This window comes from Vulpes vulpes, chromosome 9, assembly GCF_048418805.1.
Source record: "Vulpes vulpes isolate BD-2025 chromosome 9, VulVul3, whole genome shotgun sequence".
NCBI classification, from domain to species: Eukaryota; Metazoa; Chordata; class Mammalia; order Carnivora; family Canidae; genus Vulpes; species Vulpes vulpes.
Window position 1 is genome coordinate 37964257 of NC_132788.1, and position 12542 is coordinate 37976798.

Below are 12542 nucleotides of genomic sequence, written 5' to 3' on the forward strand. Positions count from 1 at the left end.
CCAATATGTAAAATGCAAGTTGGGCAAAAACAACATATATTTCTTTATGACATTTACTTTAAAAGCACAAGAGGAAGCTTGATATGCTTGATAAGAATTTGGAGGAAATAAATGCGACTTAAAAATGTGATAAACATCTTGAGGCAAATTTGTAGAATTATCTATACACATGTGTGCATTCTTGATGAACTGAGCCCTGCTTTCTATCTTTGGTAATCCCTTATGGGTAGAAATTAAATTATATACTATTAAATTATGTATAACTATATATAATTATATTATACTTAGTAAATATATGGATATAACTAAATAATGATCAAAACAGTTCCAAAAAGTTGGACATTATCTCTTGCATAATGTTCACTTAATAAGCACTCAGGAAGAAAACATTTTAATGATGATTTTTTACTAATCTTATTAAACAAAAAATAAAATCCCCACATTTCATATAAAGAACCCTCTAGACATATCCAAATCTTTGGAGCAGAGGGCTGGGGGTGAGGGGGGAGTTGTGGTTCTAAATCATCAGTGGGGCAGGTTGGGTGTCTGGTAGAAGGAATTATGCTTTATCTTATCATCCAGGGAAGGAAGGAAGCCCAGACTGGTTCAGGCTTTGGCCAATCGTACACAGAGCAAAACTAACAGAATTGGAACTCCTTCTCGATGCCGGCAACGAGTCCAGTGTCCTTACAACTGTTCCACAAGGCTTCTTTGGAAATACGCAAATGAGCTAATAGTCATCAATATACAAGACCTCTAGAAGACACGCTAGCCCTGAGGTCTCCATACAAACTTACATCCACAAAAAGTGAGGCAGCCTCACTCCTCTGGCTGCTCAGGGACACTTCAGGCTAATTTAGGTCTCCTGAATGTGATCTGCAACAGGCTTTCTACTTTTGAAGATTCTCTAAAAAGCAAAGGTCAAAACAGACAGTCCAGAAGCTATCCTGGCTTCCAAGTTCACAAAGGCTGCTCTGTAATTGTTCATCTACAGACATTAAGACAAAACTGAGGTCATCTCCAGGGATCAGTGGGAAGAAACAGTTGCTAGGGGATTATTTTCTATGGCAAGCACCAATTTATACCTGTAAAATATTCTAGAAATGTACGTGAAGAATAATTTACAATATGCACACATGGATGCATTTCCTCGTCTTTCAGCTCTGTCATGTACTGAATGCATTTATAAATAAGTGAAAATTACACAGGAAGGCAAAGTTGTCTGGATGCTTGACAGGATATGAAAAGAACATGGCTCCTGCAGCCTTGACAGTTATTAGTCGATTTGATTCATGAGACGCTTATGTTCTACTAAAAATAAGTACAATAACCATCATAAAAATTTCTTTGAACCATCATCACTCAGGGCTTGACAGGTATCAAACTGCCTGTTCCTAATTCGTTCCCAGGAAATAAAAAATTTAGAACACATAACGGCATCTTTAACAAAAAAGAGCTGCATCTACATGTAGTCTGTCGGAAAGGACACTGAAACAACTTGAACTATGGAGAAGAAATCTATGGTCAATAAAAAATGTTTCAAAACCCCAAAGTTTGAGAGCCTCCATCAGCTGCAGAGAATGGAAGAGAGGCCTCTATACCCAATCCCCCCCCCCACACACACACCCCGCCCAGAATCTAGCAGGTGGCTGGCCCACGGTAGGCACGGTTCTGGATGAATCGTGTGGCAAGAGACACTCAAGCAACTTCACATGGGAGCAATTCATTTCAGGGAGATAAAGAGGACGGCAACTTGACGGGAATAATCGTGCTGGCGTCCGACCGGCACGGGGCGGCCCGGGGGTCAGGAAGGGCGGGGCCGCGACAGGTGCCTCTCACGCAGCGGTCACCCCCGGAGGTCCCTGCCTGCCGTGCCCTTACCTCCTCCCTCCTTTCCTCCGGGCCCGACGCCGGGCGGGGGCTCTGCTGGGCGCGGCCGCTGGCGCTGTCCTCCCCGCCTGTGCCGCACGAGGCTTGCCCGGAATCCGGGGACGACCCCGGCCCCTCTGCCCTTTCTTCGCTGTCCACTGAGCTCAGGGACAGCGCACTGAGGCTGCCGGGGCACGCGGCGCTCCCCGCGCCTGGGCTCGGAGGGCTGCGGGGCTTGGGGGAGGTGGGCCGCAGGGGCGTGCGCGGCCCAGGGGAGCCGCCCGCTGCAGGCCCGGGGCCCGCGGCCGCCGGGGGGGACACCGCGGGGCCCGCGTCCCCCCGCGCGCCGGGGGCACCTGCGCCGGGGGCACCTGCGCACCTTCGCCAGTCCCGCTCGGCACCGCTGGACGCGCGGCGCGAGTAGGCGTCGTGGAGCCGGCTGTGCCCCTGCAGCCGCTGGCTCGCGCCCCCCGGCCCCGGCCCCGGCCCCGGCCCCGGCGCCGGCCCCGCGCGGGGGCTCTCTCGCCTCCAGGCCGCGTCGGCCGCGCTGCTCACCAGCCTGAGGACTCGGTCCCAGTCCCCGGCCCGCAGCGGGCTCCTCCAGCGCTTGGTCCTCCGGTCGGGCCCGCCCAGCTTCTCCGAGTCCGCGGAGCAGCTGCTCAGCGTGCGCCGGGGCGCGGGCCCGTCCGGCGCCGCCCTGAGGTCGGCGAGGTTGGACGTGGACTTCCTTTTGAAGGAGCTCTTCTTCAGAAAGTTCAGGTGATCCGTGCTCCTGCTCTTCCTGTACCCGATGCTGTCGCGCTCGGAGTCCTTCCGCAGGACCTCGCAGGCGGCGGGCTCCGCGCCGGGCTCCGCGCCGGGCTCCTGCGGCCCCGGGCGCCTGTCGCCGTCCAGGAGGCTGATGCGGCCCAGGCCGTAGGCGCGGCGGATGCTGCGGGACCGGTGCGTGCTCCTCTGGAAGGCGTCGTCGGCCTCCTCGGGGTCCGAGCAGTCGGACGCGGCCCCCGGGCCCGCCCTGGGGGCGTCCCACCTGCTGGCTTGCCTTGCCACCGCGGCACCATTGGGGATGGGCTTCCCCGGGTCCCGCTCGGGGGCATCTTCCTTCGCCGCCTCTGACCCCTCGCGGTTCTGAATTCCTTGAAGGACGGAGGACTTCAATTTTTTGAAAGATCCCATTTTCCGAAAGGAGGCAAGAGCGTTCCAGGTGGAGGAGTTCCCCATCAGGACCATGGAGCGGGGCCTCTCGGGGTTGGTGCCGGTCCTCTTCCTACTCACGGAGAAGAGGCGCATGAGCTTGGCAGGGCTGAGTCTGGCCTCCTGGGCTTCCGCCTCCCCGCAGTGGCTGCCGCTGCACCCTCCATTCGGACACGCTGGGTAGGTCACCGTCCTGGGGTCTCCGGGATCAGAGACAGAACCTGGGATTGCGGCAAGTTGCCCAAGGCCGTTCTGAGCTGTGGTCATGTTCTCGGGGCTGCGAGCCCGTGGCCACAGGGCAGCTGGGTTCAAACCCACATGCACATCGGTGTCCACCGGCCCCAGGTGCAGACCTTCATTTCCGAGGCTGCTGACAGCCTGGCTTTCGCCCCTGCTGTGCACATCAGGCTCCTCAGTTGTGTCCGCTGCCTGCAGCAGAAAACAAGGCAGGGATTTAGTCATTTTTCTCCCCACACAGGAACCTCCATAAACATTGCTTGTTATATTGTTGAATAATTCCTAATACTTAAAAAAGCATGCTTTATGACAGGGCTGATCAGCTTATTTTAAAGTAAAAATGTTACCCTTCTTAACTCATTACACAATGAATTAAAAGAGAATGTAAATATACATTCCTTTAAAAAATGAAAAAAAGAAAATTATGGGTCATGCATCCAATGTAAAGATAAATTCTCGAATCCACTGAAACTTGTTTAAATAAAACTTTTGAAAAACTGCTGGAATACAAAGGTCAATGCATCATTCAACACTGGGTCTTCTCTTTATTTAAAACAGAAGAAATTATTAATTATCAAATAAAAAAACCACGCCAACACCTATTTCTAAATGTGTCACAGTGAAACATCAACCTTTATTAAATTTAACACAGTTAAGAGGCAGATTGAGTGCTGAGTATTAGGCAAGAACTGGTGCAAGGAGCTATAGTAGAGACCAAGACGCTCTCAGCTGCCTACTGTCTACAGAATACCTGAAACTCTACTGAGACACAATGTCCTACAGAGACACATGAGTGGGAGGGACAAACTGAGGTTGCATGGAGGCTGGCTTTGTGAAGGAAACAGCATTAGTGAGAGGCCTCTGTCAACAGGATTCCTACTGGCTGGGAATGAAGAGAGAAAAGGATAACACTTAAATATTAGAAATTCAAACACAAAAATTCAACCTAAACAAATGGTGCACCTTCTTCTTTCCACACACCACACACATGTGATCCATGCGCTCTCCCCCAAGTGAAGACGTTGCTCTCCGTTTTTTTTTTTTTTTTTTTGCCCTTCAGGCCAAGACATGCTCAACCTGTGTGCACCAGCTTAAATGTCCCAGTCACCCTGTTCTCAACTAATGATTACTTAATGAAGGAAGGTAGGAAGGATTGTGATAATAACCATAAATGTCTACCACTCACTACGTGTTTACCACTTGCCAGGCCCCTGTGCTAAGTGCTTTAAAAACAGCATGTCACTGAGTACTCATACACACCTGCAAGGCCAATGATTTTCATTTTACAGATAATCAAATGGACACTTAGGCAGAGGGTGCTGGGGGTTCCTGCAGCTGTCCCTTCCAAAGCTGATACTCTTCTCTACTACTTCAAACTAATGAACAAAAAGAGAGGCAGAGCTGGGATATGAAATCCAGATGTGTGACACCAAGTTCAGTGCCTCATGACATAACCTAACTCACGTCAAATCCCAGAAGTCCTTATGCCAGTCAAGGCCACTATTCCAAAGGCAGTATTAAAGGCAGAAGAGGAGGGACACCTGGGTAGCTCAGCAGTTGAGCATCTGCCTTCGGCTCAGGGTGTAATCTCTGAGTCCTGGGATCGAGTCCTTACCATCAGGCTCCTTGTGTGGAGCCTGCTTCTCCCTCTGCCTGTGTCTCTGCCTCTCTCTCTCTGTCTCTCATGAATAAATAAAATCTTTTTAAAATAAATAAATTAAGGTAGAAGAGGAAAAGAAGGAAAAGGTTGTATAAAAACCTTAAGGTTAGGTCCCAATTTATCTTAGTCCTCTCAAGTGCAGAAGAAAATGTGACCTCATACTAAGAAGTCTCATCTAATTCTACTCTCCAGGTTCTGTGAAGGGTTCATTTTTATTTGCCCCTACATTGTGCCCCCTGAGATTCCCAGGGAGTCACAGCTAAAGGGCTGATTTCATCTGGGACCAGAGAGGCTATATAGACTTAGACCCCTGGAGCCTTTCTGATGTCCACTTGCCCAATTCCATCACTCAGAAGCCCAGGGGGGCTACCAAATGCCCTCTTGCAGCTTAATGTTCTCATGGAGAAATTAAGGAACCTGAAGAGCTGTAGATTGCTTTTGAATGAGCCATAGAAGCAGAAACTTGACTCATCGTGGCGCTAAGGCTGGGTGTAAATCTATAACCAGTTGTAAAATGAGTCTAATACTGAGTACCCCCTGTCTACTCTCACCTACTCTGGAGGAACAGGGGGCTGTGGTTGCTTCAGCTTCTCACAATCTTGAAAGGCAGCATATGGTCTATGCAAACATCAAGTCCAGTCACAGACACTGACTAATGGCATACTATGTAACAATAATGGCCTTGTTATGAATTGCACTGGATACAGAGGAGCAGATAGGAACCCTTTTCTTAGTCTGGCTGGACGGAGACAATTTACAGACACCACAAGTAGAGGGCGCTATGAGACCTTTCATAACCAAAGATGAAAGTGTCCGGCTATCCTTGAGGTCTCAAGGGGTGCTAGCAGTGCTCAATTTTTTTTTTTTTTTTAAAGATTTTACTTACTTACATGACAGAGAAAGAGCACAAGCAGGGGCACAGGCAGGCAGAGGGAGAGGGAGAAGCAGGCTTCCTGCAGAGCAGGGAGCCCCATACAGGGTTCGATCCCAGGACCCCAGGATCATGACCCCAGCCAAAGGCAGATGCTTAACCCATGGAACCAGCAGGTGCTCCAGCCAGTACTCGATTTTAATGTTGGCCAGTTTGAATGTTCTGTGACTGGCACTGAGGCAGGCCTAGGTTTTAAACTCAGTACTGTCATGTGAATCTTGAGTAAAGTCATTTCAGTCATCTGTGCTCAGGTGCCATCTACAAAAGAACATTTAAGTATAAGGTATATCAATCAACCAATTAATTCATAGGCCCCATCGTAAACTCAAGACAGTGACAAGGTGATAAGCTGTTCTAGATGGGAACTTGGCAATTACCAAAGGAAGATCCAGGAACCTAAATTAGATTGTGAGGCAATAAACTTGGGTGACCAGCTGTCCCTGTTGGCCCTGTGTGAGGGATTTTCTAGGACATGGGACTCTCAGGGCTGAAACCAGAGAAGTTCTTGGCAGACTGGAATGACTGGTCACCCTACAGTGAGTAGAACAATATAGTTGGAAGGATGGCTCAGTGTCCTGTGGTAGTCAAAAAGGAGTACATCCCTTTAGTCTAACACTCTTGAGATTGTCCCAAAGTGTCATCATCTTTGGGAATTCCTTCCTGATCCTCCTGAGATTAATGAGACCCCTTAACTCTGCGGGTTACAGGCAACTCACCACACTGCTTTACCAAGATATGTTTATAATGATATGTTTACATGTTGCCTTCAGAACAAGACTGAGAGTGGGAATAATATATATGTAAATTATTTATCTTGATGTAAAACTGTTTCAATATCTGTATCAATGTAACAATTCATCATATATCACCATATTTTTCCAATGTTAAGATGTTTAAATTTTTACAACACTAAAAAGTTAAGTATTTTCTATAATTTAAATTTTAAGATACAGATCCAGTAAAATACACACAGATGTGAGTTTCTGATTGAGGCAACATGCTTTTTAAAAGTCCAGAGACTTACTATTTCAACATGCTGCTGAACAACGTGATTGTTGTGTGCTGCTTGGAATGAAACTGAAAATCACGGAAAAAGGCTTTTCCTGGAATTTCCGAGAAACATACCAAGTAGCATTATTTAGAACTAATACTTTGACCTCTATTAACTAACAAGGGTTGCGATTCAATCAGTGGTTTTGTAGCAAGGCTTGTAAATTGTGGGAGCTCTGCCAGAGAGATTTATGAACAGAACTACAAGGAAGAATTTTAGATGGGAATATTGTGAAATCCATTGTCTACAAGCTGGATTCTCGGGTGTCTGAACTTTAGAATAGAACATTTCTTTTCACTCGTAATGAGAAATCTCTGAAAACAACTACGACCAGTAATTTTTAAGTAAGAATTTATAGTAATTGAATTTGAAATTCAGAAATACATACCAGGTTAAATGTACACACAAGGGGGTTTTTGTAATCTGTTCATGTAAAATAAAGAAAATATGACATTGGAGGAAAACAAACTGGAATATATTGCAAAATACATCGAAATCTGAAAGCATAAATCTCTGAATCACAGCGCTGTACAATATTGCCTGAGGGAACATCTAACCCCTGTTTGTAAAGATTAAGGCATTGAGACCCACCGGGTCTGAGAGATGTGCTCATCGTTAAGCCATTACAGGCGAAAGCACAGTGGGGCTGGGAATCAGAGGGACCAGGTTTGGGCCCCTTCATTCTAGACCACTTCCTTTCCTTCTGGATCTCACTGGTCACCAAAGGCAGTATTAAAGGCAGAAGAGGAGGCAGTATTAAAGGCAGAAGAGGAGTTCTATGTACTGTTTGATGGTACTGATAAAATAAGAATCTAAGAGATTCTACTCCATATCGTGACAATCAGCGCTCAGTATGGCTGCCAAGCCACTGCTTATTTCAAGTCTTTAGTGCCTTTCCACCTGGACACTGCATGAGCCTCCTGAAAAATATCCTGTCTTCCCATCACATCTGACACCTGCAAGCTGGCCAGTGTCCTTCCCAAAAATTGCAAATGGGGTCATGCCACTTCATCCTGGTGTCACTGGCTGCCACCTCTGAACGTGGAGGAGATGTCAGATTTCAGCTTCACACACAAAAATCCTCTCACTCTGGCCATGCTGAATTATTTACAGGGAGGCTTTATCATACTGCTGTGCTTTGGGTTATTTCCTCATTTGCTCTCAAGAGATCTTCTCCAGCCATTTTTGTCTCTCTGTATTGCAGGGAAGCACAATTCCCAGGCCCCTCTGACAAAGGGCTTCTGGCCAAGTTGGTCAATAGGAAGCACTGGTGGGAGATGATGCGTGTAGGAGAAGGTAGATGCTAGGGTATTTCTCCCTGTGTGCAATACCTACCACAGGGGTACTTCCAGCAGCTTTTCTCTACTCTCTGGCTCCAGCTCCCCCCTCCTAAATCCTAGTTCCCACCAGGTGGCACCAGGGCAGGACTCATGTAGGACCACCTCTTCCTTTATCCATCCAGCCTACGGGTAGGAGCATCTTCCCACTATTATTGTTCATCTGAGTTCCTCACTTTCATCTCTTCTGTTTCATGGCTGTGTAAACATAACCCCTATTTTAGATTATCTTTGTTTGAAATACCTAGAGATTATTTCTCTCTTCCTGACTGATAAATACGTGTTTTGCTAACTAACTTTTATTAATTCACATGAACTTTGCCCGAGAGGAACTCTTTGCTTACTGTCCAATTCAAATACCCTTTCTCTGTGGGCTCTCTAATGCATTACTCTATTTTAGCATTTGCCATACTGCTCTATCATGCTGGTTTCTCAGTTTACTTTGTCTACTAAACTCTGAAAAGGTTGAAAAGTTCTTTTACGTCAGAAACCAGGGATGCCTGGGTGGCTCAGCGGTTGCGTAGCTGCCTTCGGCTCAGGTTGAGATCTCGGGATCCGGGATTGAGTCCAACATCAAGCTCCTGCAAAGAGCCTACTTCTCCCTCTACCTATGTCTCTGTCTCTGTCTCTCTCTAATGAATAAATAAATTTTTTAAAAGTCAGAAACCAGATCTTATTTAACTATATTCTCAGCATTCAGTCAGTTACTGAATGAAGGAATACCACTTCTTTCGCATACCTTAGGTGGGTCAACATAACACATGGGGCTGGATAATTCTTAGCCAGGAGGGCTGTCCTATGCATTGTAGAAAGTTAGCAGTATTCCCAGTCACCACCTTAAATGATGCTATTAGGAAGAAGAAATATATGCTCTGAAAACTATGGAAGTGCTATCAATTAGTCTCAAAATGGTTTCGGGGAAACTACTGAAATTTATCATTTCCAATCATAAAACAGAGTGTTCTATGTACTGTTTGATGGTACTGATAAAATAATCTTTCAAATGGTAATATTGTCAGCAGCTATAGTTTCCTGCGGTAGAAAGCTCAACTTAATGTTTATGTTAACATTATTTTAATAGTTGTATCTAATTTTGTAGATTTTTTAATACATTCAATGAAAAAGAAAATTTAATATCATAGAAATGTAAATACTTATATGTTAATAGTTACACTCACCTTTTAACTATCAAGACAGATATTTCATTTAATAGGTAATCATGTTTATTTTTTTTAAAGATTTTATTTATTTATTCATGAGAGAGAGAGAGAGAGAGAGAGAGAGGCAGGCAGAGACACAGGCAGAGGGAGAAGCAGGCTCCATGCAGGGAGCCCAATGTGGGACTCGATCCCAGGTCTCCAGGATCAGGCCCTGGGCCGAAGGCGGTGCTAAACTGCTGAGCCACCCGGGCTGCCCTAGGTAAGCCACCCGGGCTGCCCTAGGTAATCTCGTTTATCTGACATTTTCTAATTTGAATGCTCATATTACACAAATTACATATCTGAGTTAATATGACAATGAAGAATTTTATAAACATTTCATAACGTACTTAAAATATATTTTTAATATTAATGTTGAACTGTATATATTGATAACATATACTTCAATCTATCTGTCTCAATATTAATCAACAAAATTTGAATTAAAAATGTCCAAAGAGGGTCCTAAAGTAACTGTGATTCTTAGGAAAGTGTTTTTCTTCTATAAAATTGTATTTTCTGTTTAAAATACAAAATGTGTCTTCTAAGGGTGCCTGGGTGGCTCAGTGGTTGAGCGTCTGCCTTTGGCTCAGGTTGTGATCCCAGGGTCCTGGGGTTGAGTCCCACACTGGGCTCCCCGCAGGGAGCCTGCTGCTCCCTCTGCCTGTGTCTCTGCCTCTCTCATGAATAAATAAATATAAAATCTTTTTTAAAATAAAGTGTTTCTTCTATAAAGTATGGCTTATGGAAATATGTAATATAACCCATGCTTTAATATTTTCCCTACTCTTTGTTCAAAGAAACTATTTTAACTTATTAAATGCAAAATAGAAGCAAGTTGGCATAAATATTAAGCTGGTATAGTTCTCAATATATCTCTTTATCCAGGAAATTAAAGTTAAATGCATTCATACTTGAGTAGAGAATAAGATTCTCTATTTCACACCATATAGTATCATATTAACCTAAATCATATATATATACACACACACACACACACACATATAGTGTAATTGGAGTACCCAAATTATTAACTTCTGTAATTTAAACCAAGACGGCTGTGAAAAAAAATAACAGATATATAGCTAAGATATTCTGATAAATATTAACTTCAAAATATTTGACAACAATAAATGTTTTATTTTATTGCAATTATATAGAATCCTATTTTCAGCAAGTTACAGTTTATGGATTGATAAAAAAAAAAGTCTCATGGTAGTAAGTCTTTCTCATGTACTGAACTTGCCCATTTTATTCTCCCTCTTTCTCTTCCTGACAGATCTCTTCTTTCTATTATTTGTTCCAATATCTTTCACAAAACCTTGCTGAAATCAAGACTGTGAGAAGCTGGAAATTCTAGCACCCCACATTTTATGATTAGGTTGTACAACAGGCAATGTGTTTCCTGATAGACTCTGTCCATCAAACTATATTTAGCTAATAATATAGCTACCACTGAATTTAACCATAATTTATAACACTTCCATAGGAAACTATCTAAGATTCAACTGTGAGTTCTAGATCCAGGGAGAAAGCTGCTTCCCATCCCACCCCCCCACCAAACTTCCACAAGTCCTTAACATAAAACATTTTCCTTCTTCTGTCCAACCCTCATGTATACCGTCTAAGGAAGAATGTCCCTTGCCCCTGGATCTGGTATCCTCAGGGTCTCTGTTGTCAAAGAATTGGGGGAGGATGCCTCAAAAAAGCCAGAGCTCTGGCTTCATTTAAATATCCAATCATTTAAGTGTTTAAAAATGGAAAGTGTATATAAGAAGGTAACTGTGGATGAGACTGAATCACTGTATCTTTGGGAAAGGTGTCAATTTCATACAAGCATGCCATTGTCTTGGCTTGCCTTATCTGGGTTACTAGGCTAAACCACATTCCTGTGGGTGAGATGGGGTTTCCCAATGGGGATAGGTGTTTGCTCTGTCAGTTCTGTGGGGCAGAAGGCGTGGAGAAAATGAGGATTTGCCAAGGCAGGTCTTAGACTGAAAAGAGGAAAACCTTCCTTTGATCTCTGAAATTGGGGGTCAGGCAGGTCTAGCAAGACATGTTCAGGTAGGTCTTGCTCTGTGAAATAGCTGACACAATCCACTGCACTATCCTGCCCTCCATCGCCCCAACACTCAGCAGAGTGCCGGCCTCAGAACCTCCCCTTCCTCCACTCCTACTCTAAACCTCAAAGCTGAAAGAGCCTTGGAACACTTCAGGAGAATCACTGCCAAATTTAAGTTCTAAAGATACCTTGCCTAGTTTCCTACACGTTGTCCCCTGTCCACCATCTTTCTCATGGTGAGTAAGACCACAGCAGTAACCACTAAAGTTCACGGTCAGGACTACCTAATGCCTGCAGCGAATGCCAAAACAGATGTCACCGCAAGCTGGACTTCCCTTGCATTTCCTATTCAGAGCAAAGTTTTCCAGATGGATGGCCCTAATCTTGAAGGCACTTTGAAGGTCACTGGAGCAAAAACAATGTTTCTGCTTGCTAAAGGCAGGGTTAGCAGAACCTGGAGCCATGCGTCATCAGATTCACAGTCTAAAACACCGGGTGCAGGCAGCAGAGAAAACCCCCTCCAAGGCTCAATGTAGCTTGTAAATACAGTGTTTGGGGAAAACACATTTACTAACTGCTTATAAGAATGTATATTTGCCTTGTATTTTCCCTGCATTTTCTTTTTGTTTTTGTGTTTTGCACAAAATGAGTTCCTAGGCACAGAATCACAATTTATAACACTGCATGTTGCGGGAAACAAGAACAATTTTCTACTCTGTTTCTATCCAGCAGTCAAACAGGTTTTAAATTGGGAGTTGCCATAGCAGCCCATCTTGCCATCACTAAAGATAGAGGTTCAGAAAACACTTTTTCCCTGCTCTGTTCAATCAGGTATCCCACGTTCTCTTATTTGTTTTTCACATTAAAGCAGTTGCCAACATCCCTTATATCATCTAATTTAAATTGTCTTCTGACTGAACTGACATTTGGATATTGTTTCCTGTCAGGCCTTTACACCTCTTGGGAAACATCATCCTTGCTACATGCTCAGTAGTGACATGG

At 44.7% G+C, this 12542-nt stretch overlaps 1 protein-coding gene across 5 annotated transcripts in view; it reads right to left on the reverse strand.

The window, feature by feature from the left end:
• SPATA13 (spermatogenesis associated 13) overlaps window positions 1-12542 on the reverse strand; it is a 347397-nt gene that overhangs the window by 78175 nt on the left and 256680 nt on the right. For 3 of the 5 annotated variants that reach the window (XM_072719826.1, XM_072719828.1, XM_072719827.1), the window contains exon 2: window positions 1882-3492. In XM_072719826.1, the coding sequence (XP_072575927.1) occupies window positions 1882-3492 (1611 nt within the window). The remainder of the gene's footprint in view (window positions 1-1881; window positions 3493-12542) is intronic. The other 2 variants (XM_072719829.1, XM_072719830.1) reach the window with 1 other exon arrangement.